At 39.2% G+C, this 24358-nt stretch overlaps 1 protein-coding gene across 3 annotated transcripts in view; it reads right to left on the reverse strand.

The window, feature by feature from the left end:
• LOC144500067 (spermatogenesis-associated protein 13-like) overlaps nt 1–24358 on the reverse strand; it is a 108009-nt gene that overhangs the window by 59571 nt on the left and 24080 nt on the right. The window contains exons 1-3 of one of the 3 annotated variants that reach the window (XM_078222839.1): nt 14778–14834; nt 13668–14042; nt 8350–8494 (exon numbers count right to left, since the gene is read on the reverse strand). In XM_078222839.1, coding sequence (XP_078078965.1) covers nt 8350–8494; nt 13668–14042; nt 14778–14804 — 547 coding nt within the window. In that variant the 5' untranslated portion in view covers nt 14805–14834. Of the gene's footprint in view, nt 1–8349; nt 8495–13667; nt 14043–14777; nt 14835–24358 lie in introns of those variants that run through there. The other 2 variants (XM_078222838.1, XM_078222840.1) reach the window with 2 other exon arrangements.

Genomic DNA, 24358 nt, shown 5'->3' on the forward strand with positions numbered 1-24358 from the left:
ACCCATCTAGCCACTTCTCCTTGTATCCCATGATCCTTAACCTTCTTACCAACCTGCCATGTGGGACTTTGAAGCAGAACGCTTCATTGGCGTTCTTAGTCTCCACCCCTCCCTTACTGTCACACATACCCCAGCCGTCAAAGAAATTGACAGAGTGCCAGAAGATTGCAGTGCCAAGCTCGCCCAAAAGACCGGTGCAGAGGACTCCCATTTTCTCACTGTTATGACACTTGGAATTGGTTTGGGAAAATTCCGCCCAATATCATGGCAGGTGGTGAAAAATTTGGCAAAACAGATGGGTTTTAATGAGCATCTTAAAGGAGGAAAGAGCAGTATAAAACCAGGGAAGGAATTCCAGAAATTACGATCTTGGCATGGCCATCAAACGTGGAGCAATTAAAATTGGGGGTGCTCAAGAGTCCAGAATAAGATCAGCACATTCCCAGATGAGCAGATTCCCAACTCTGGTTGGAATCATAAGAAATTCATTTGGAGGTGTTCTTGATTTGGAGTGCTCAGTCCTACATTACATTGTGCAATTATCAGAGTTATTTATTTTACAGAGGTTACCAACCGACTCAAGAACAGCTTCTTCCCTGCTGCTGTCAGATTTTTGAATGGACTTACCTTGCATTAAGTTGATCTTTCTCTACTGCCTAGCTATGACTGTAACACTACATTCTGCACTCTTTCGTTTCCTTCTCTATGAACGGTATGTTTTGTCTGTATAGCGCGCAAGAAACAATACTTTTCACTGTATGTTAATACATGTGACAACAATAAATCAAATCAAAAATCAAATTATTCACATATTCAAAAAGGTTAAGATTTTCAATCAGAAAAATCATACAATGTTCCTGTTTAACTGGAGTGGAAGTCAATACTTTGTATTCAAGGTCCACTGATACCAGCTTATACTAAGCCCTACTGTTATCCTTGTGATGGAAGCAATAAACCATTCGGTGTCGCTGATCTAATAATATAACAAAGGCTTCCTCCTTTGACTGTTGAGCTGTTAGATTATTGATAGATACAAGCAAATAATTGAACCAAATTCTTGCTTTGCCATTCTGGCAATAAATAGCTTTGAAGTTTATTTTAACTATTCTTGAAATTATATAACTCTATAACTTAAGATTGTATTTTTATTTTATTAAGTCTATATGCACTATTAAGTTGTTGCCTCTGCTAGTCTGACAGACATGCAAGTATGAGCAGATTTTCAGAGTTGGAGACCTGACTAATCTGTAATGGGGTACTACCATTACATTCTGTCCTTCTGCCTAGAAAAAAAAGATACCTGCAATTATCTTCGTTTGGGCTACCATTCACTTTTGGATTAGATTTTTATCAGACTTAGTGGATGATTTATATCACTCAGCTAACATTTTGTGTAATAAATCTACTGTACCAAATGAGCGCCTTGAGCATCACTATCTGACATACATACACATAAATAAAGGCTACGTTTGTAGGATATCAAAATTGAAACAGGATAAAATACTAGCACTTGATTATCAGTGGGTAGTTTAATTTTAGCCTTAGACCATCTATAAAACAATCATAGTGAGAGGTCATAGCATTGATTATATCGGAGACTAAAGCATCACGCGATGAAGACTGAAAATGTAAAAACAGTGTGATGCAGACACAGCAAAGCCTATAGAGTATCACAAGAGAGGAAACAAAATATAGAAACAGTGTGGTAAGAGCAGCAGTGTTCAATGCACAATGGCTCTTGCAGAAGGTAATTTTTCTACATGACTGCATCACCTAATAAAAGAGTTATTGAGGATGTAAAAGGAGCCTCTGAAATCCAAAAGATAGCCCTCAAGAAAATCTCAAGAAGAGCCTCTGAAATAAAAAATTGATTCCTGGAGAGTCCGTTGCTCAACTGTGAGTGCAAATTTCATATTTTTGTCTCAAAACTTCTCATTAGCAAATTCCTCCATTGTCAGTCAGAAATTTCACCAATGTTTCCAGATAGGGTGGACGCTGAGAGATTGTTTATGCTGGTCAGAAAACATAGAAGCACTGTCTCAGGGTATGGGGCCAATCATTTAGGACTGAGAGGAGGAGAAATTACTTCTAGTTGCTTGGTAGTGGCGAACTTGAGCATTGCTGAAAAATAAGGAACACTGTTGAAGCTTTTCATTTTACATCCATCATGGGTTAAAAGAGGTTGCATGTTTAGTGATGTTGGGAATAAAACAGAGGAGAAAAAACTGTTGTTGCCGAGCGACAAGAGTCCATTAACATACAGGATAGAGAAAGACAGAAAAGAAGTTGACAGTGTATATGTTAAGAGAGTGAAGACAGGAGTTCTAAGCTCTCCAATAAGAAATACTGCAAGTCTGTTGGGGATCTGAGTTTAGGGAACTCATGCTTGCTTTGCATGTCTGATGTTGGGTTTCTCGGGCAGAGATACTAGTTGGAAAAAAGTCTGGTGAATGCTCAGAGTTCCGCCAGTAGAAAAGCTTTGTAACTGGGACACCCCAAACAAGAAGCTTTGATGTTCAGATAGTGGTAAATCTTCACTGAGTTGTGTGTCGGTAAGAGTATTGCTGGGATAAAAGGTGTACAGGACTAGTAGCCATAAGAATAATCATATTCGGTGAAAGGATTAAAAAATGCAGTCAAGCAGTACAAGTACACCAAGGCACCAGACCATGGGCTGTTAATTCACAGGCAAGGCGAACAATGAACACATGTCACTATGAATAGGAAGGGGGACTGCATGAAATGTAAGTTTATGTATCTACCCATGGCTCAGCCTGGGAGAAGCTATTAAAATCAGTCATCTGGACATGGGGGAGGTGACTGAAATCTACAAACCCAGACACAAGCTAGGGTGGCAAGGATAACATGCAAAAGTGGTCAGCTAATATAACCAAACCTCATGCTGACTAGAGACTATAATTAAGCATGCATGCAACGATTGTGCTAGGTTTAAACATTTGTATCTTGTTTTAACATTTGTATCATATGCATGATGTAACCCTAATCAATTGTTGTGCATGGACATATATAACTCTTTTTTTCTGTACATCCCTGATTGGTATATGCTAATTTCTTGTAACTGGATCTTGACTATAATTGTCTGAAGAATTCTTGAATCAGAGCTTTTTCCTGGTGAACCACAAGTTGGAACACCGGAACTGGCCCTTACTATATAGTTTGTATTAAAGACCTTGTCTGAAACTCCAAGAGTCTACGTCTGGTTTTCCCGAGAGTAAGAAAGAGGTACACTATAGCCAAATAGCTGGATTTTTCTCCATAACAAAAGGAATAATGTGAGTTTGAATCATTTTCTTGTGTTTGTGGCAATCATTCCAACATTTTGTCTGGTATAATATAGTTATTCTTGTTTAATAAATGTTTTATTCTGTGTGTTAAAAGTTCATCAATAAACTCCTGTGAACTTATTCAGTAACTAACCATATTGCAAAGGCCAGTAGCAGGCTGGAAGATTAGGAAACTTTCAAACATAAGCAAAGGGATATTAAAAAAGTAATAAAAAGAGCCAAGGTAAATCACAAAAGAAAACTAGCGCAAAATATCAAGGAGGAAAGCAAAAACTTCTATAGGCATATAAAAGGGAAGAGAGTCGCTCGGATGAACGTTGGTCCTTTGGAAGATGAAACCGGAGAGATAATAGTGAGGAACACTGAAATGGCAGAGATGCTAAATCAATACTTTGCCTCAGTTTTCACGGTGGAGGACACTAGTCCCCTTCCTTTGGGAACGGGAAGTCAAAGGTAAGAGAAAGGATAGAACTTAGAACAATCAACATCAAAACGGAAAAGGTACACAGCAAACTATTGCGATTGAGGGCAGTTAAGTCCCCCGGACCTGATGGCCTACATCCTAGGGTATTAAAGAAAGTGGCAGCAGAGATGGTGGATCCATTGGTTATAATATTCCAAAATTCCCTGGATGCAGGAAAGGTTCCAGTGGATTGGAAAAATATTAATGTAACGATCTTATTCAAAAAGGGAGAGAGGCAAAATGTGGGAAATTACAGACCAGTTAGTTTAACATCTGTTGTTGGGAAAGTGTTAGAATCAATTATCAAAGAAGCAATATCAGGACATTTGGAAAGTCAAAACGCTATCCATCAGAGTCAGCATGGTTTTATGAATGGAAAATCATGTTTGACTAATTTGCTAGAGTTCTTCGAGAATTTAACAAGCAAAAGTGGATAATGGAGATCATGTAGATGTAGTATATATGGACTTCTGGAAGGAGTTTGATAAGTTGCCACATAAAAGGTTAATTCACAAGGTTATATCACATGGGATTAGGAATAATTTATTAGCTTGGATAGGTGGCTGGCTAATGGACGGAAGACAGTGAGTTGGGATAAATGTTTTTTTTTCTGGATGGCAAGAAATAACTAGTGGGGTGCCACAGAGTTCGGTCTTTGGGCCCAAGCTATTTACAATCTATGTTAATGACTTGGATACAGGGATAGAAGACTCTACAGCCAAATTTGCAGATGACACAAAAATAGGCGGGACAGTAAATTGCAATGAAGAAATCAGAACCTTACAAATGGATATAGATAGGTTAGGAGAGTGGGCCAAAATGTGGCAGATGGAGTTTAATGTGGATGAGTGCGAGGTCATGCATTTTGGTCGGAAAAATGGGAAGGCGACTTATTATCTAAATGGAGAGAGACTTCAGGGTGCTCCGGTGCAGAAGAATCTGGGTGTCCTCATTCAAGAGTCACAGAAAACTAGCACGCAGGTACAGCAGATAATAAAGAAAGGGAATAGAATGTTGGCACTTATAGCTTAAGGATTAGAATATATAGGAAAGGAAGTATTGTTGCAACTGTACAAGGCATTGGTGAGGCCACACCTGGAGTATTGTGCACAGTTTTGATCCCCTGAGGAAAGATGTAGTGGCATTGGAGGCAGTTCAGAGGAGGCTCACTAGATTGATTCCAGAAATTAGGGGTTTGTCATATGAAGAGAGATTGAATAGTTTAGGCCTCTGGAGATCAAATTGAGGTATACAAGATGATAAAAGGTATGAATAAAGCAGACATGGAGCAGATGCTTCCTCTCATGGGGCATTCTAGGACAGAGGTCATTGTCTTAGGATAAAGGGTAGCAAATTTAAAACAGTGTGGAGGAGAAACTATTTCTCCCAAAGGGTTGTGAATCTGTGGAATTTGCTACCCCAAAGTGCAGTGGATGCTGGGTTAGTGAGTAAATTTAAGGAAGAGTTAGACTGATTTTTAATTGGGAATGGGTTGAAGGGTTATGGGGAGAAGGCAGAAAAATGGGGATGAGAAGCCATGATCGAATGGCAGAAAAGACTCGATGAGCCGAATGGCCTACTTCTGCTCCTATATCTTATGAACTTTCCTCCACGGTTTCTATAAAACAACAAAGTTAGAATCTACAAGTCAGGTTTCACTCTGGCACCTGATGTGTCCGGTATTAAAATCAGCTGGGATTGTAACAATAACATGGTAGCACAGTGGTTAGCACTGTTGCCTCACAGCGCCAGTAACCTGGGTTCGATTCCCAGCTTGGGTGACAGTGTGGAGTCTGCACATTCCCCCCGTGTCTGCATGGGTTTCCTCCGGGTGCTCCTGTTTCCTCCCACAGTCTGAAAGATGTGCTGGCTAGGTGCGTTGGCCATACTAAATTCTCCCTCAGTGTACCTAAACAGACGTTGGAATGTGGCGACTAGGGGATTTTCACAGTAACTGCAATGCAGTGTTAATGTAGGCCTACTTGTGACACTAATAAATAAACTTTAAAATAAGGAATCGCCAATTGAATTTCTGTTAAGGTCGGAGATAAATTCCTCTATGGAATGATTGTCTATTTTTTTAAAAATCTATGAATCTTTCATTCAAATTCTATCCACGAAGTTTAATAGAAGATCCAAACCTTCATCAATATCCAACTAATGGGCATCCAACTCCCAAAATACAATGCTTCTGATTTTACCTTTGTTAGTAAGTGACAATGCCAATTTTCTCTTCAATGAGGATGTAACCAGTGTCTATACATCCACTTCACTTTTGCACAGGCAATTCGGTTCAAATTCCGAGAACATTAGTGGGTAATCATACCCCGATAATTTACACAGGCTTTCAGCCATCCTTCACGAAAGTAACTCAGATTATAGCTTTCTGTCTAAAAATAAATTCTTAGTTTCTAACCTTCACCTTTAAGCAACCATCTTCTGCCACCATCTTAATTCATTCTGAAGCAAATGATAAAATAGGCAACCGGACACCAATCTTTTACTTAATACTAGGATTTATTTACAGAATGCAACGTACCAAATGTTCACTATTCCTAGCCAACACCCAGTGTTCCAGAGGTTTCTCTTTACATGTGTTCATGGTACTTAAATCAATCACTGCCCTTCATTTGTTCACCCTTAAACTGAATGCAATTAACATACCATTAACATCTGAACAGTTGTAAAATACTAGTCTTTTGTGATTGTTGCAAGAAACAAGTTCAAATAATATAAATTTGAGTCTTAGAAACATAGATACCCTATAGTGCAGAAGGGGGCCCATCAATGGGCCCATTCGGCCCATCAATTCTGCACCGATTCTCTGAAAGAGTGTCCGACCCAGCACACCACCCACCCAGTAACCCCACGCATTTAACATGGCTAATACACCCAACTTGCACATCTTTGGAGTGTGGGAGGAAGCCGGAGAACCCGGAGAAAACCCACACACACATGGGGAGAATGTGCAAACTCCACACAGACACAGTCACCCAAGGCTGGAATTGAACCAATGTCCATGGCGCAGTGCTAACCACTGTGCCACTCTGATACTGGAGTAGAATAAAACCATTTGAGTGCAAAAGACCAAGTTTAGCCTCAATGGATGTTGCACTTCTCGAGGCAGTTCAACCTGAGTGCCTGGCAGAGCCATGTAAAATCGATGGGAGGCAGGTTGTAGAATTAACGTCCTGAAGGTGCATTCATAAAGTGTCTTTCATGATCTCAGGATGTCCCAAAGCTCTTAACAATTAATGAAACCTGTGAAGTAGGAGCATGCAAGGAACTTGCACAGAAATTCTTTATTTGAGGTGGCCTCATTTTCACAATGATGAATACATCACAGTAAATGGACAAGTCAAACATTCCAAGATTGGCTGCATCTTTTGCAGCCCTCCCATGGGATTGCCGACTTCTGGGGGGTCTTCAAGCATGATGTAATTTTAGCTCTTATATTCTGTGGATTTCTCTGTTTATTTGATTTCCAAGTTCATTAAAATCCCACAATTTAAATTCTATCAAGGGAAGGATGTCATGATACTGGAGTCTGTTATGTTGGCAAAATGCAGGACAGTGACTATTACAAGGCCAGAGTGCCTGGCAGAGTCATGTAAAATTGGTGGGTGGCAGGGTGTAGAATTAACGTCCTGAAGACACTTGCCTGGGACTCCCTCTTGGTGTGCTGCAGCTGCTAGTGTTTAACGTATTGGATGGGGAAGGGGCTGTTAGTCCCATTAAGCTTCAGTCCAATGGTGAACGCCAAGATGTTGACATTGGAACATTCAGAAATGGTGATTAACGTTTTGATTGTTGAATTGCCTCTTTGTAAATTTATTTTGTTTTTGTGGATAGGACATAGCATAAATTATGGGACACAAGTTGACTGTCGTACAAGACAACCATATTTCTCCAGTCCCAAAAAATCATGTCTTTGCATATATTTGGCATAAAATTTGACCTCCTTTTCAGCCATGACACAATCTCACATTAGTAGCCAGGTCCAATTTTTTCTCCCAATGCATGTTTTACTTACCGGTGCCTCATACATGGGCATAAGGGATCAAGCAGACGATACAGGAAGTGTTGCAAAGGTGTGCAGAAGTTTACAAGGGCACCCACACTGCATCAGGAGCAGATGATATCTCAAAATGGCGTCCACTCATATCCACAACACTTCACTTTTATACTTGCTGTATAAATCGTTCCCCATTAACAGAAGGAATTTTCAAGGCTTCAAAAGTCAACTGATATGCTGACATCCACAGTACCTGGACAGCCTTCCACATTGCATACAGCTGCGCAACAAACAGTTAGATAAGGGGTGGGAGAGCTATTGGTTCTGGCATCCAATTCTTCAGTAGTTTAGTGGGGATATTTGGCAAGGCCCATAGCTTTGATTGCCTTGAATATATGCAGCATACTTTGAAGGTTGCATGAAGTAAACTAAATAAGCTGGACATTGGCATCAATGATAGTGAGAACCTTGGGAGAAACTCAGTATGATATTCACAGATATATGCTTTACTGGATGCTGACAGTCACATTCTTTCATGTTCCTTGATTTAGATGCATATTACTTACAATTTGATGTTCTCAATTGCCGTCTGCGTCCAACCCGATCTAAGCCAATAGGTGTGCTTTGGGAGAAAGTGAAAGGTCGAAATCTGGCAGACACTGCTTTATATGGTGGTACCTGATGTGAAGGAACAGGTGGCCGAGCAACTGGCTGAAAACAAAGAAAATTAAATGTATCATTCTGGATACAAAAAAATATACCACCACCAAGGAAAAGTAAGTGTTTAAGTGCATACACTATTTCAGCTAAGTTTCCACAATATAATAGATGTTATTTGAAGTTGGTTTCAATTGGTTTGTTATTCCTTGTTGAACCAAAATGGCAAATCTGATTCCTGTTGTAGGATTTGTCTTAGTCTTCCTGGATTGGGAGAATCGGACTTACATTTCTCAAGAAGAAACTTACAGGGTACACTCTGTAGAGACTGTTAACTTTTAAAAATAAATTTGAACTTCCAGTTGATAGCTAAAAGGATGACATGACAAGACTTCGGGTTTTAAGACTGACTGGAACAACCAGACTAAAAGCAGCATTGACTAAACACAAGTTTTGTGTGCAGCTTTTACTTAAAACTATAGAACAGAACTTTCCCTTTTTATTTTTAAACACAACCAAAACACACTTCACAGATCTACTCTACACCATTCCTTAAGTATTCACTTGATTTTCCCAGCCTCAGTCCAAAATCTAAGGGCTTATTTCCATTTCTTGCCTTTCCCAGCTTGGTAGTTTTTAACCCTAGAATTGTCTTTCAAGGTGACAGTTTTACCTCTTCTCCCTCTTGCACAAGCTAAGCTAATACTCCAGCCTCATTTCAAATCCTCACCAATTTGTTTTTGAATCCGAGAGCAGGCTCCCACGCTGTACGATGAACTAGAGGCACTCATGGCTTCATATCACTCCCTCGCTCCAGAATTCCAGCATATTTCTTGCCTGAGAATTTCATGGTTACCTTAGAAATCTTTCCCCCCCTCAAAGCCCACCTGCAGGTCAACATGAATCACATGGGCCTTGTTATCAAGGTAGAAATGCTGATTAGCTATACTTGAGACCCAGTTCTAAAACATATTCTTATAAACCTCATATTTATAAAAAACCTAGTAGGAAAACATTCTGGAAAACAACAGCCCCCACTTGATTTTGAAGTCCAGGTGAATATTTAATTGATGGGTGAAAGGTGATTTAGCTGTTCAGTTTAACATAATTAATTGGTAGTTGTGCTGCAACTAATGTTAGTAAATTTTAAATGGACTTCTAGTCATTTTTGTGTTGGCCTATCAAAATATCAGAGCATTGCTGGCGGTAAAATGATCTCCCCAGAACATAATATGGGTCCGATGGTTATTTCCTCTCTATGATAATTCTTTAATTTTTTTCGACACATAAAATGTAGGTAACTAGGGGTAATTGTTAGAACATAGACAAAGAAATAGCATCAATTACTACCTGCCTAATCCCATTACCCAGGGAATATAATGAACTACACTTATATTTTTATTAAGTAGATCACTTATACTTTTAGGAAAAAGTTCAGTATGATGATGATTGTAATAATTGAGGCATAATAATGGTCAGTCTCTAAAGTAATTAAAATAACACCAGATACTTTGATAGCAGGAATTCATCCTTCCTTCGTGCACAGAACACAGCTATCACAGAAAGACACCACAGGACTTTTTAAAAAGTTACAATAGAATTGCATTGTGGCAATATCTGTTGGTGTGACAAAATATAATCTAATTTTATTTTTGCCATGATGCACAAGAAAATAATGTAGATTTTCTTTTGACAGAGAAATCTGTCATACAAAAATGCCTTCCTAGCTCTGAAATTAAAATATGACTAGAAAAGTATCTCACATATCCTACAAATTGCATAAAAAAGACTAAAACATAAAAAAGACTAAAAAAATACTAAATTAAAAAACTTGGAAAAGTATCTAGTTCTTCATCAAATCCATTCAACTACTCTACCAGCATCAAAAAATAATTCAGCTCCAACAATCCTTACTATGGTTTGTGTCGCTGCATACTGTGACTTTGACCTACATACAGTTCTATGGTACACAATACAAAATCTATTCAGCAGTGTTCTTGTATATTGCCAGATACTTCAGCTTCCAACTTCCTGAAAACTAAATAGATTGAAATATTGCATCCTGTGTAGAGTTTATCGACCAGCTGTAAATATCCAACTTTGAAAATGTGATTACTATGTCTGAAAGCTATTAGCCAACCATCTGAGCACAAGAAAATGAAAGTTAACATGGCACTTTTTAAACCACTGTGGTGTTTAAAAGGCTTTAAAGGAAAAATATTGCTGACCTTTGAAAATTAAACTAATAAAGCACATTATTTTGTTCAGTATGGTTTGAAATTTGATAGCCTTCTCTATCGCTCATATTCACTTTGGCTCTCCTGAGGGAAATGATTCTGCATAATCAAGTACATTTGCTGCCCTCCAGTAGTTTACTGAATTGATATTTTTCCTATTGCTAGCTAAGACAAGATAGTCAACTCTGCAGTGCATCACACTGAAGCAAATTTTTCTGCACAGACCACCAGATAGTGGGCAAGAGCCAAATGACATATGTATTTCCCCTCCGATCGAAGGATTCAGAAGCCAACTGTAACATCTCAACGGCTATCTCAACTGAGGTAGCTTATTCAGCTTAGGAACGAGACCAACTTTCAAGGTTTCTGAACCATACCGGATACTTAAATTTACCAACTCAACCATCAAACTTCTTCCCTTTGTTTAATGGTTCCTATTAAGGCTGGGGTGCAGCTCTACAGATTGTAGCATTTTTCCAGTACACTACATAAGAATCCATTCCACCATACAATGAATCTTGGCAAGTATATATTATAACATGATTACTCACATCTAAAGCTGATTGTTTTATGTCTACAAATGCATCTTCGATCAAGCTTGACGGTACAGAAATTGTTCTGGAATTTTTGCCCGACTCTTCTTCCTAACTTAAGACCTTGAGGCCAATTGTATTAGCCCTCCCAACATCCTAGTTGAGATTTGTCAACTCAGCACCAAACTGAGATAAAACCTGATCACATTATGGCTCATAGGGTATGGCATTTATCACATAGACCATCAAGTTTTTCAAAGTCAGTGGTTCATTCAGGAACCGTTATTTTAGTCTCCTAACATTTCAATGCTGAACTCTGCATTACTACTTTATTTGATACATCTGTCATAAACCAGTTCAAAATATTAAGAAATATGGTTTGATTGCTCCACATGTGACTTATTGTTGAAATTCAGTGTGCTGCAGAGGTATATGGAAAGGATGTACCAAGATTCAATCCCTGATAGTGTTTAGCTGATCTTAATCATGAGGAAACTAGGAGTCTCCCCCGTCTCGCATACAATCTGGATCTGGAATGTACGACCTGAAAGGGAAATGGAATTAGATTCCATAGAAACTTTGAAAAGGCATTTAATGGACAAATTTTTAGGGAAGTGGAGAAAAAGCAGGCGTGTGGAATTAAATTGAGCAGCTCTTTTCAACAATATGGAACAGGTACAAATGGGCCAAATGGCCTCCTTCTACGCTTGGAAATGCTATAGTAGTCAAGGTACCAGAGTTGGTTTTAATAATTAGGTTGGGGTAAAGAAAACAAAATAGCCGTAGCTCCCTCTCCTTAAATGGTTCAAACTCCTTCCAATAATATGCTCAACAAAAAGTCTGCAAGTACAAGTATTCATACTAAACATTTGCCAAAATTATCAAAAGAAAAAATTTTGACTTGCAAAATTTGTTCACTAGTGTTTCATCCACTCAAAATCTGCTTTGCCAAAATCCAATTCTTTAATATAATAAATTTATTTTCCATTCTAGCTGCATTTCAATTCAAAACAAAACTTTATGAACATGAGTTCTCAACTGATCCCTTACTTCATTTAGGCTTAATTACTCCCACTTCATTAGTTACTAAAAAAACAATAATGCTTCTCTTGTGGGTTCTCTGCCTACTGTTTCTGGAAACATTCTTGAAAGAATTTAATAAGTAGAATTTTATGTTTTCTTATGCATAAAAATTGTTCCACAATAAATCCTAGTATTAAAACAAGATAATAAAAATCCCCCTTTTTTTTTCTTCATTTAAACCAGCTATCCCTAGTTGCCCTTCAAAAGATGGTAGTGAACTGCCCTCTTGAACCACTAAGTCCCTGAAGTGCAGGTATGCCCATAGTCTAACTTCCAAGTCTAATCTACATGATCGGCCACAGCAGTGCATCCATGCCCATTTTGCCATGTGGTGGTATATAACATATTCTTATCATTAATTTTTCCTCTTTTCTACTGCTGAAAGAACCTTTGTGCCAATTGCTACTTTACATTAAGACAGTGTACTTTTTGTTCATCAAGATCATAGGAAAAGTCTTAGGAGCAGGAGCCCTTTGAGCCTGCTTGTGACATTTCAGTAGGCTGATCTAGTTATGGTCTCAATTCCACTTTCCTCCACTCCACACCCACCCCCCTGTGCACCCCCCTCCCCATTACGCTCAACTCCCTTGTCTATCAAGTTTTGAATAAATTAAATGATCCAGCCTCGACTGATTATCATATGGAGGTCTATTTTTGCTCTAGAAATAATCTAGTAATATTCAAAGTGTTAGAGAAAGTTCCAATTATCACCAATGAAAATGATCACTGTCCTGACAATTTAAAATCAGTAAGAAGTTTAACAACACCAGGTTAAAGTCCAACAGGTTTATTTGGTAGCAAATGCCACCAGCTTTCGGAACAGGCTGTCCCTTCGTCAGGTGGAGTGGAGAAATGCTCAATTTAAAATCAACCATTCTTCTTTCACTATTCTTATCATAAGAGTGAAAATATTGTGCTGACTATTATCATAGTGGAAGGGGAGATTTTATGGATACTTAAGGATTAATATGTCAAGTAACCTTTCATTTGACTTGAGTTTTAAAATATCTGAAATGAATTTACTTGTTATTCACCAGGTGGTACAATGCAAGAAATCTTTATCTGTTGCAATAATTTAAGCACCACATTAATCATCAAATTCATGGACTCAGCAATTATCAAAGTGGAAACATTGGCAATACACACTGTATTAAATGGAAAAGAATTGGCAAGAAATTCAAGTGCAGGACAGAAAAGCAAATATAAAGTACACCAATGCCGGAATCAGAAGTAGGGAGGACAGGAAGTAGCACATGTTCCTTTATAGAGTTTCTTGAAGAACTGAAGCAAACTTTCAGCCAAATATGAAGAAGCAGATCATAGCAGGAAAGTTTGATTTTGGTGTAGAAGACACGGTAAAGAGTGTCACCTTACTTGTATTGTAAGAAGGTCCTCCAATTCTTCTGAGCGAATATTCCCATAGGTACTGACCCCACCAATCACAGAGATCGGTCTCCTTTTCTGGTTTCTATGGAACTGAACAGTGGCACATTTCTGTGGCTGGGAGTCAATATAAGGGGTGTCAGTTGCATCTTCATTCTCCGTCGGGTCAATTTTTTGAGGTTGAATGGGAAAACCATTTTCTGGGATAGAAAGCTTCCCGCTAGAAAATTGACCATAGTCTGAAAGGGGTCGTTGTCGCTGCCTGCCTTTCCACGAGTTCCCATTTCTTTGCCCAATCTTTTGTGCAACTGTCTTTTCTTCTTCCTGGGAAGGTAATGGCTTTCTCCACTGGTCTTCGGAAGAAACCTTTCAAATGTGAACACGAAGTGTCATCATCTTTATTAGTATTACTTCTTTCCCAAGTTACAAGCTCTAGGGTTTCCATACATCAGCATATTAAAAGCAATAACAAGTAATCATCTCTTTTTTTAGATGTACAAACATCTCAAACGCCTATACTTGGCATATTTAAACAGACATTTAAACTTTAAAAATATTACGAGGTTTACAGATCTCAGAAAATGCGTAGCACGGAATCTACAATCAATATTCTAGTGAAGTTATGATACCGTGAACAGGGTGGGAATGCTTCTGGATCAACAAGCCCTAACCCGGTTGAGCTGGAGCTAACAGTAATCCCCTACTGTTCAGCCAGCTGAAATTAGCTGACTCAGCAGAAGTGGTTATTGCATCTAAAGGTTTACTGCATCCGTGCAGTTCAGGGACAAAAGCTCAGTTTTAAGGTGTTTTGACCTCATCATGAGGGTGCAGAATTAAATGCACTTGTTAAATGCCTAACTTAGGCAGTAAATAATATCTTCCATTCTGTTAGAAGCAACTTAATAGCTATTAACTGTGAACATTTGCTGAAGGAAAAATGTTTTATTCTAATTAATGTTTATTCTAATCCTTTGTACCGCTTCATTTTAACTCACCTTTTTTTAAATACAGTTAATAATTAATCATTGCAGAGGATGCAGCAAAAAGAAAAACACAGCTACTTAAAAGACCAAAATCAACCTTACTTATTGTGGTGCTTACCTCATGGTCAGGCAGAGTCTTGCACATACACTGAAATACAATACAGTACTTATTGAGAGTGGTCATCCACTTGATTCTTTATCTTTCTTTTTTTGTATTAAAACACGTCAGCCCATCTGGCAATCTACAGCTACACTGAGCGAGGTCTGAAGGTTATGACTCATGATGTTGATCCCATGACTGTACTTTTACCTCTGCACTGTTCAAGGCTTTTAAAGTCAGATAAGTGCCAAACACTAACAGCAGTGCAAGAGCTACAATGCACCACACATATCAAAATATAAATTTAAAACATTAAAGATTTGCAGCACCATACCTCTTGTAATTAGTGCAGGGCTGTGAAGAGACACACAATATCTCTCTGTTACACAAGTCCGTAAAATCATCCTTTAAATTTATTATTGATCTTTTGCTGCTTTTCACATATATCTCTGTTAGCAGCAGAAGCAATCAAATACAATGAAATCAAATTCTTATCCATAAGCACTGATACTTAGTACAGTAAATTAAGTCAGACATAAAAACAAAACACATAGGAAACAAGAAGAGGCCATTCGATTCCTCGAGCCTGCTCCACCATTCAACTAGATTAGCTGATCTTCTACCTCAATGGCATTTTCCTGCACTATCCCCATATCCTTTGCTATCTTTAATACTTGGAAATTGATTGATCTTGGTCTTAAACATACTCATGACTGAGCTCTACAGTTCCCTGGGTAGAGAATTTCAAAGATTCACCACCTGCTTAGTGAAGAAATTCCTCCTGATCTCAATCCTAAGTAGCCTACCTCTTATTCTGAAAGTGTGCCCATAGTTCTGGACACCCAACAAAAGGAAACATCCTTCCTGCATCTAACCTGTTGAGAGCTGTAAGAATTTTGTTTTAATGAGATTATCCGTCATTCTTCTAAACCAAGCTTGGTTGGGGCAGGATGGTGGCACAGCGATTAGGACAGCTGCCCCACAGCGCCATAGACCCGGGTTCAAATCTGGGCTCTGGTCACTATCCATGTGGAGTTTGCAAGCTCTCTCCGTGTCTGCGTGGGTTTCCTCTGGGTGCTCTGGTTTCCTCCAGTCCAAAGATGTGCAGGTTAGGTTGATTGGCCATGCAAAATTGTCCCTTGGTGTCAGGGATACTACCAAGGTAAATACATGGGTTTATGTGAATAGGGCCTGGGTGGGATTGTTGTCGGTGCAGGCTAAATGGGCTGAATGGCCTCCTTCTATACTGTATGGATTCTAACATTCTAAGGTCTGGTCCACAAGCAGGACACAGCCCGAGGCACTTTCACCTCATCTACCATGTCACTGAAATCAACTGTCCAAAATTTCCTGGAAAGCCGAGAGCCTGCTCATTTAATTACAGACTGGTTTCTTCATGCATTTGCTGATGATATGTGAACCTATGTAGGGTGAAACAAGCCTGTGATTGGACAAATAGCATGTCAACCTTGCCCATACACTCTCTTCCACTTGCGCAATGGGTAAGGTTGAGTGAGTGAGCACCCGGTGATTGGGAGCGAACCAGACAAACACACTTACTTACACTCTAATACTTCTCTTTTTTTTTTACTCAACAAGTTGCTTCATTTTGTACCTTTTTAAAAAAATTCATGTCTAATGTTGTGCTGAACTTTATTTTCTGAAATTTGCTCATCAGTCCATTTTTGAAATGTGGCCCTCCAGGCTAAAAGGTTGGACAAGTCTATTCTAAACTGTAGAGAATACAGCCCCAGTCTCCACAGAGACCTATACTGCCACCCCAGAGATTAGTGAACCTTTGTTGCGCTCCCTCGATGGCAACTATATCCTTCTTTTGGTAAGGAGACCAAATCAGTGCACATTGTGCCTGGAGCAATCTCACCAAGGCATCATACAATTCCAACAATACCATTTTATTACTGTTGTCAAACTCTTGCAAAAAAAGGCCAACATACAATTTGCCTTCCTAATTGCTTGCTGCGCCTGCATGCTGGCTTTGTGACTTATGAACAAGGACATCCAGGTCACTTTAGACATCAACATTTTGCAATCTCTCACTTTTTTGAGAAATACTCTGCATTTCTGTTTTATCTATCCAAGTGGAAAACCTTGCGCGTCATCTGCCATGTTCTTCCGCATTCACAACTTTTCTAAATCTCCTTGAAATCTCTCTACATCCTCCCACAACTCACATTCCCACCTAGTTTTGTGTTATTAGCAAACTTGAAATATTACATTTGGCCCTCACATTCAAATCACTGACAGAGATTGTGAGTAGTTGGTATGCAAACACTGATCCTAGTCATAGCCTATACCAGCCTGAGAATGACTCATTTATTCTCACTGTTTTCTGCCTGCTAACCAGCATATTAGCCCCAATCCCATTTACTCCAATTTTGATTACTAACCTCTTGTGTTGGACCTTCTCAAAAGCCGACAGAAAATGAAAATACACCACATCCACATCTATCTGGTCGCTTCTTCTCTATTCTGCTAGTTATGTCCTCACAAAACTCCAAAAGGTTTGTTAAACAGGATTTCCCTTCAATACATCCATGTTAACCTTGCCCAATAGTGCTATTATTTTCTAAGCGTCCAGTATCATACCTTTTATAATAAATTCTAGTATTTTTATTATTACTAATGTCAGGCTAACAAATTTGTAATTCCCCATTTTCTCTCTCCCTCCCTTCTTTAATAATGGGGTTAACTTTTGCTACCTTCTAACCTGCAGGAACCATTCTAGCACCCACAGAATTTTGGAAGATGACTATTGACACATCCATCATCTCGATTGTCATCCTCTTTCAACACTTAGGACCAAGTGATTTATTGACTTTCAGTCCCATAAACTTCTCTAATACTACTTTTTAAATATCAATTTCTTTCAGTTCCTTGTTCTCGGTAGACTATTGATTCTCTAGTATTCCAGCAAGGTTTTTTTGTGCATCTTTCTTCATAAAGACAGAAAAGGGGGGCAATATTCCCAGGAATCATATAGGCAGGACATGGACCATGCAAAGATCCGTTGACTTCAGGTGGGATTTTCAGGCATTGAGGTGAGCGCAGCTGGAAAATCCGCTCAAAGTGTTTGCTTAATTTCTCTGCTATTTCCTTGTTCTGTATGTTTGACTTTCCAGTCTCCACCTGGAGTGAGCCCACATTTGCCTTTGCTGATCTTTTTCTCTTTACATACCAATAGAAACATTTATTGTCCATTTTCAGGTTTCTTGCTAGTTTACCTTGATATTCTATTTCTTCCATAAGTTTTTTGGTCCTCCTTTGTTGAATTATAAAATGCTGTTAATCCTAAATCTTGCAATATTTTGGGCAACTTTATAAGCCTCTTCATTTGGTCTAATACAGTCTTACACTTCTCTTGTTAAACTATGGTTCGATCACCTTTCCTCCTTTTTTTGTGCCTCAAAGGAATGTAATTTTTTGCAAACAACTTATTAATTTTTAAAATGTTAGCCACTGCCTGTCCACCATCATACCTTTAAATGTAGTTACCCAATCTACCACAGCCAATTTGGCCCTTGTACCTATATAGTATGCTTTGATAGATTTAAGACCCTAGTTATGGATTGAATTGCACCCAGCATATTATGTTCATTCCTCCTTAGGAGCTCACTTACAATGAAATTATTAATTAGTTCTTTCTCATTGCACAACAGAAGTTCTATAACAGCCCATTTTCCAGTTGGCTCATAAACACACTGTTCTAGAAAACCATCTTGTATACACTCCAGGAATTTGTCTTCCACAGCATTAGTACTAATTAGGTTTACCCAGGCTACACATAAAAAAAGTTCCCCGTAGTTACTGTATTACCCTTGATCCATGTGCCTCCGATTTCTTGACTTACCTCGTACGCTACGTTACCACTACTATTTGGTGGCCTATATATAAGTTATACCAATGTTTGCTGCACCTTGCTGTTTCTTGGTTCCACTTAAACTGATTCTACATTTTCATCTTCTGATCTAAGATTCTGTTTCACTAACGTACTGATCTCATCCTTTATTAACAGCACTACCTCATTGCCTTTTTCTTTTTGCCTATTCTTCCTAAATGTTGAGTGCGCTTGAACATTCAGGTCCCAGCCTTGGCCACCTTGCAGCTACATTTCTGAAATGGCAATTAGATCATACCTGCTGATTTCCTTTTGTGCTGTTAATTCATCAACCAGTGTGCATTCAGATAAAATTTAATTATACCTTATATTATTTTTGCAATCTGTGGCCTTTTCTGCCGGCGCCCTGTTAACTTTGTACATTTTGCCCCTTCCTGCCACACTCACTTTTTCAATTTCCTTATCGCTACCGTGCTCTCCTGCCTTGTCCTCTGTAATTTACCAGATCTTCCCTCACTTGATCACTCGCCTCCACTATTTAGTTTAAAGCCCTCTTTCCTATCTTAGCTATACAACGCACCAGAACACTGGTTCCAGCATGTTCAAGGTGAAGACTACCCAGCAGTAGAGCTCACACTTGCCCCCTGTACTGCTGCCAGTAGCCCATCGATTGAAACCCATTTCTCCTTTTCAGCCAAATTTTATTTACCCAACTCCAATTTGCTTGTGGCTCAAGTAATAATCCAGAGATTATTACCTTTGAGGTTCTGCTTTTTAATTTGGTCCCTAGCTACTCATTCTCCCTCAGCAGAACCACATTCCTAATTCCACCGATGTTGTTGGTGCCTAAGTGGACCACAACAACCAGATCCTCCCCTTCCACTGCAAGCTCCTCTCCAACCTCATGCTTGAATTCTGGCAACAGGACAGGAAACCACTTTTTGGACTATTGCTCTTAGCTGCAGATAACAGAGTGCAGAAAAGTGCAGGTCAGAAAAGCTACTTATTTTTTGAGAAAGTACTTTGGACTTCCAATGTTCTATGCTACCAATACACCTGCTGTTATACAGCGTAATGGTGCATTAATCATATTTACTGCTGTGCAGCATCATTTAACGTTGATGAATACACCCATCTACCAGAGGAGGCAAGTTCAACCAGTTAAAGTTTAACAGAATTGATGTTATCACAATGGACGAGATTGATTCATACTTAATCACTGCCACCCACCTGTTCACAACATGAGTAACTATTATTCCACAAGCAATGGTTACTAGGATCCTGAGTCTGTTTACCCAGGTATTCATGACCTTGGTATTCACTGACATTTGCATTATGATGCTCATCTAATTCTGGCCTCTTGCAGATCCCTAATTTTAATGACTCCATTTTTAGTGGCTGGTCAAGCCTTCAGTTTCCTAAGGCCAAAGATCTAGCTTTCCATCCCCAAACCTCTATGCATACACTTCGCTTTCCTCTTTTAAAGGCTCTACTCAAAATCTCTCCCTTTAACCAAGCTTTTGATCATGTGACCTAATATCATCTCATGTGTGTGGGTGTCATACTTTCTTTTATAATGTGCCTATGAAGCATCTTGGGAAGTTTTATTACATTAAAAGGTACTATATAAGTATTAGCTGTCATTGTTGTTGTAAGGATATTTGTCAACAGATTACCTAAGTCTGAACTTGATTGGAAGTATCAGAACCTGAGGAACAGGAGTTAGTTAATTATTCACACGTAATTCACTTTATAAATAGCACATTGAAATATGTATTCAGTCAACAATAAAAGATCTAGGTCAAAGTAAAAAATTCAGTCAACTGTAAAAGATGTAGGTCAAAGTAAAAAAAAACTATCCTGCAATCTAATGTTTCCATTTTCTGTCTGGAACTGAATACACGTGATTAAAAGTAGTTTTACCTTCTGTTAAGGACAAGAGTGGGATTCATTTAAACAGTCCTGATTTCTGCTATCACTACCTGTTCATAAACAGAAGGGCATTTTTTGATTCCCCTGTTTGTAAGTAGTGGGGTATTTTCCCCAACCCAATCCGCATAGCAAACACAGAACACACACAGAACACACAGGAATGGGGTTTTGCGATGTCCGCTCCTTTTGCACTAGTACAATAAAAGGGGGATAAGCGAAAGAAAGGGTGTTCAGGTAAGAACATGATAAAAATACAAATTATGGTTTTACGTGAACCCAGAGTCCAGAACCAAAAGTCCATGGTGTATGGCAAGATATTTCCTCTAGCAGGGCACTCTAGAAGAAGAGGTCATAGTTTTAGGATAAGGGGTGGCAGACTTAAAACAGAGATGAGGAGAAATTGCTTTTCTCAAAGGGTCGTGAATCTGTGGAATTCACTACCCCAGAGTGGGGTGGATACTGGGACATGGAGTAAATTTAAGGAAAAGATGGACAGATTTTTAATTCTTAAGGGTTTGAAGGGCTACGCTGAATGGGCAGGAAAGGAGTTGAGGCTAAGATGAGATCAGCCATGATTGGTCACCTAGTTACAGGAAGGATGTAAATAAGATTGAAAGAGTGTAGAGAAGGTTCACAAGGATGTTGCCGGGACTTGAGAAGCTGAGTTACAGAGAGAGATTGAATAGGTTGGGACTTTATTCCCTGGAGCGTAGAAGATTGAGGGGAGATTTGATAGAGGTGTATAAGATTTTGATGGGTATAGATAGAGTGAATGCAAGCAGGCTTTTTCCGCTGAGGCTAGGGGAGAAAAAAACCAGAGGGCATGGGTTAAGGGTGAAAGGAGAAAAGTTTAAAGGGAATATTAGGGGGGGCTTCTTCACGCAGAGAGTGGTGGGAGTGTGGAATGAGCTGCCGGATAAAGTGGTAAATGCGGGGTCACTTTTAACATTTAAGAAAAACTTGGACGGGTTCATGGATGAGAGGGGTGTGGAGGGATATGGTCCAAGTGCAGGTCAGTGGGACTAGGCATAAAATGGTTCGGCACAGACAAGAAGGGCCAAAAGGCCTGTTTCTGAGCTGTAATTTTCTATGGTTCTATGATCGTATTAAATGGCGCAACAGGCTTGAGGGGCTAAATTGCCTACTCCTGCTCTTAGTTCTTACGAATTACTTCGGTGGGCTGTCGCAAGGTGATCCATCTTTCCAGAATGGAGGAGTTTCATCATGGAAGAAAACATGCAAAGATTAATTAAACTTGAAGGCACAAGTTCCAATGTTCCAGTAGTTCAAGGTGTAGAAAACAGGTGTCTTTCTGTTGCCGCCTGCTCGATGGTAAGATGGTAGACCACGACAGGCTGTTTGCCTGGAGTACCATTTCTCTGACTGAAGATAGGATCTGACAATTTAATAAGTAAAGGTATTTGGACAGCTCGTGTCTCAGTCATGGAGCAATGTGGTTTTGGATTGACTAACTAGGCCCCTGGGCGTATTGTGTTTGGGAGCTGGTGACAGTCGGGCCATTAAGCCTACATTGAATATTAGAAGTCACAAACTTCTGCCTTTGTTCTATGAGACACAGTGTCTGTGTTGGCCAGAATCATCTTTTAGAAATGCAAAGAAGCTTTGTGCAGCTCCAGGGAGGGGCAATCCTGCCTTTTACTAAAACATAACGAGGTTCTGCTGGTTTGTTGGAAGCTTAGAAATTTCTGGAACAGTACATTTCCACTCCTACCAGGGATGAAACTGTGCTGGATCTTTTCCTTGCAAATGAGGTAGGCCAGGTGGAAAACGTCAAATTTGGGAGCAGTTGGGAAATAACGACTACAATATAATAAGGTTCAATATTAAGTTGGAAAAGGATAAAAAGGATTAAGATCCCAGACTGAAAAAGGTCAAATTTTAGGGATCGAAAAGTTGAACTGGAGCAGGTCGATTGGAAGTGCATTTTGATGGATAAAACAGTGGGGGAAAAATGGAAGACTTTCAAAGGGGAGATGAATATAATGCAAGCTAGGTACATACCCACGAGAAATAAATATAGGGTATCCAAAGCTAGAGTACCCTGGATGACTAAGGAAATTGATGAGTAAATAAGAAAGGAAAAAAAAACATATGATGCATGCCAGAATATTAAAATAATAGCAATCAGGAAGAGTATCTCAAATGCAGGAGAGGGGCTAAGGCTGGAATAGGAAGGCTAAGAGGAAGCATGGGGAAAGAATGGCAGGCTGCGCTAAAACAAAATGTTTTTCAAACATCTAATGGTAAAAGATTACTGAAGGATAGCGTGGGGCCCACAAAGGACAAGCAAGGTAAACTGCTCACTGAAGTGGAGGGTATGGCAGAGGTACTAAATGAGTAAAAAGCAAAATACTGTGGATGCTGGAGTCTGAAACAAAAACAGAAAATGCAGCAAAATGGTGAGGTAATGCATTTTGGTAGAAGAAACATGGGGAGTTAATACAGGCTCAAAGGTACAACTTTGAGGGGAGTAAGGAGCAGAGGGATCTCAGGATTCCAGTACATAATTCTGCTCTGGCAATTGAAACAGTTGTTAAGACTTATTGGATTCTTGGGTTTATAAATGGAAGCATAGAATATAAAAGCAAGGAAGTGATGCTGCACTTCTACAAATCATTGGTCAGGCCACATTTGGAGTATTGTATCCAGTTCTGGGCACCTTATTTAAGGAAGGATATTAAAAGTCCTAGAGAGAGAGTGCAAGAAGATTTACTAGAATGATACCAGGAATTAGGTATTTTAAAATACAAGGGAAGATTAGAAAAATTGGGATTATTCTCCTTGGAGCAGAGAAGATTAAGAGGTGACCATATTGAGGTGTTCAAAATTAGGAACAACTTTGAGTAAAGAAAGATATTCTGTTTCCATTAGTTGATATGTCAGTGAAAACAACAATGGTGCTATCAGTGCTTACAATTATAGTGGAGGAATTCTGATCATCATATCTCTACAACACACATGGACAATTGAAAGTGAAAATTGAGAAGCCGTCAGTGGTACCCTGCTCATCCACAGGGTGCTGCTGCTACCATCTTCAGTAGTCTCAGCATTGAAATAACTGCAACAGTGTGGAACTGGGGTACTTGTCCATTACTTCTGACTAAATATGTTTGAAAAACTTAGGGTCGATGTGTTCAGGAGCAATGAGTTTTTAAATGGTTTTATAATTACTAATGAACAATATCTTTGGTAAAATATATTTTCAAGGCTCTCATTCCTTAAGAAAATTAGTTTTGGTGATTTGATCAATATTTTTCCTCTATCTGGTTCTGCTTCAGTGCTATTTGTATTTCCCGTTTTTAGTTCACTTTCTATACATTATGTAAATCTAATATTTCCTGCATTTCTGGTTTGGACTCTTTTAATTGAATTGGTTGAAGAGCCTTGTTGTTGCTCACTGATGCTACAGATCCCCTCCAGAGAGTGCCACACTGGGAGAGACTCGATTAGAGGAAATTTCTGCTAACAAGCCTGCAAATTGTCTGTGGACAATTGTGTGCAAGGTGAAAGGCATGCACCATTACCTCATCACAGAGGAAACTCCAGGTCATTGTCCTCCTAATATCAGCTGATACCCATCCATTTCAAAAGGATGCCATAGAGCAAAGTAGTAAGGAAATAGTTTCCAGATTCTAGAGAGGCAGCTGTGGCATTTCTGCATCCGAAGAGGCCTGATCCAAATGTGGGATGTTTCACTCCCTGCTTCAACAAAGGGAAGTACAGTAAATGTCTTCTCCAAGCCTTGTTTCTTGTAAATGGCTTTTAGTATTGCTACAATTCCAACTGATGT

Source organism: Mustelus asterias, chromosome 10 (assembly GCF_964213995.1).
Source record: "Mustelus asterias chromosome 10, sMusAst1.hap1.1, whole genome shotgun sequence".
Taxonomy (NCBI): domain Eukaryota; kingdom Metazoa; phylum Chordata; class Chondrichthyes; order Carcharhiniformes; family Triakidae; genus Mustelus; species Mustelus asterias.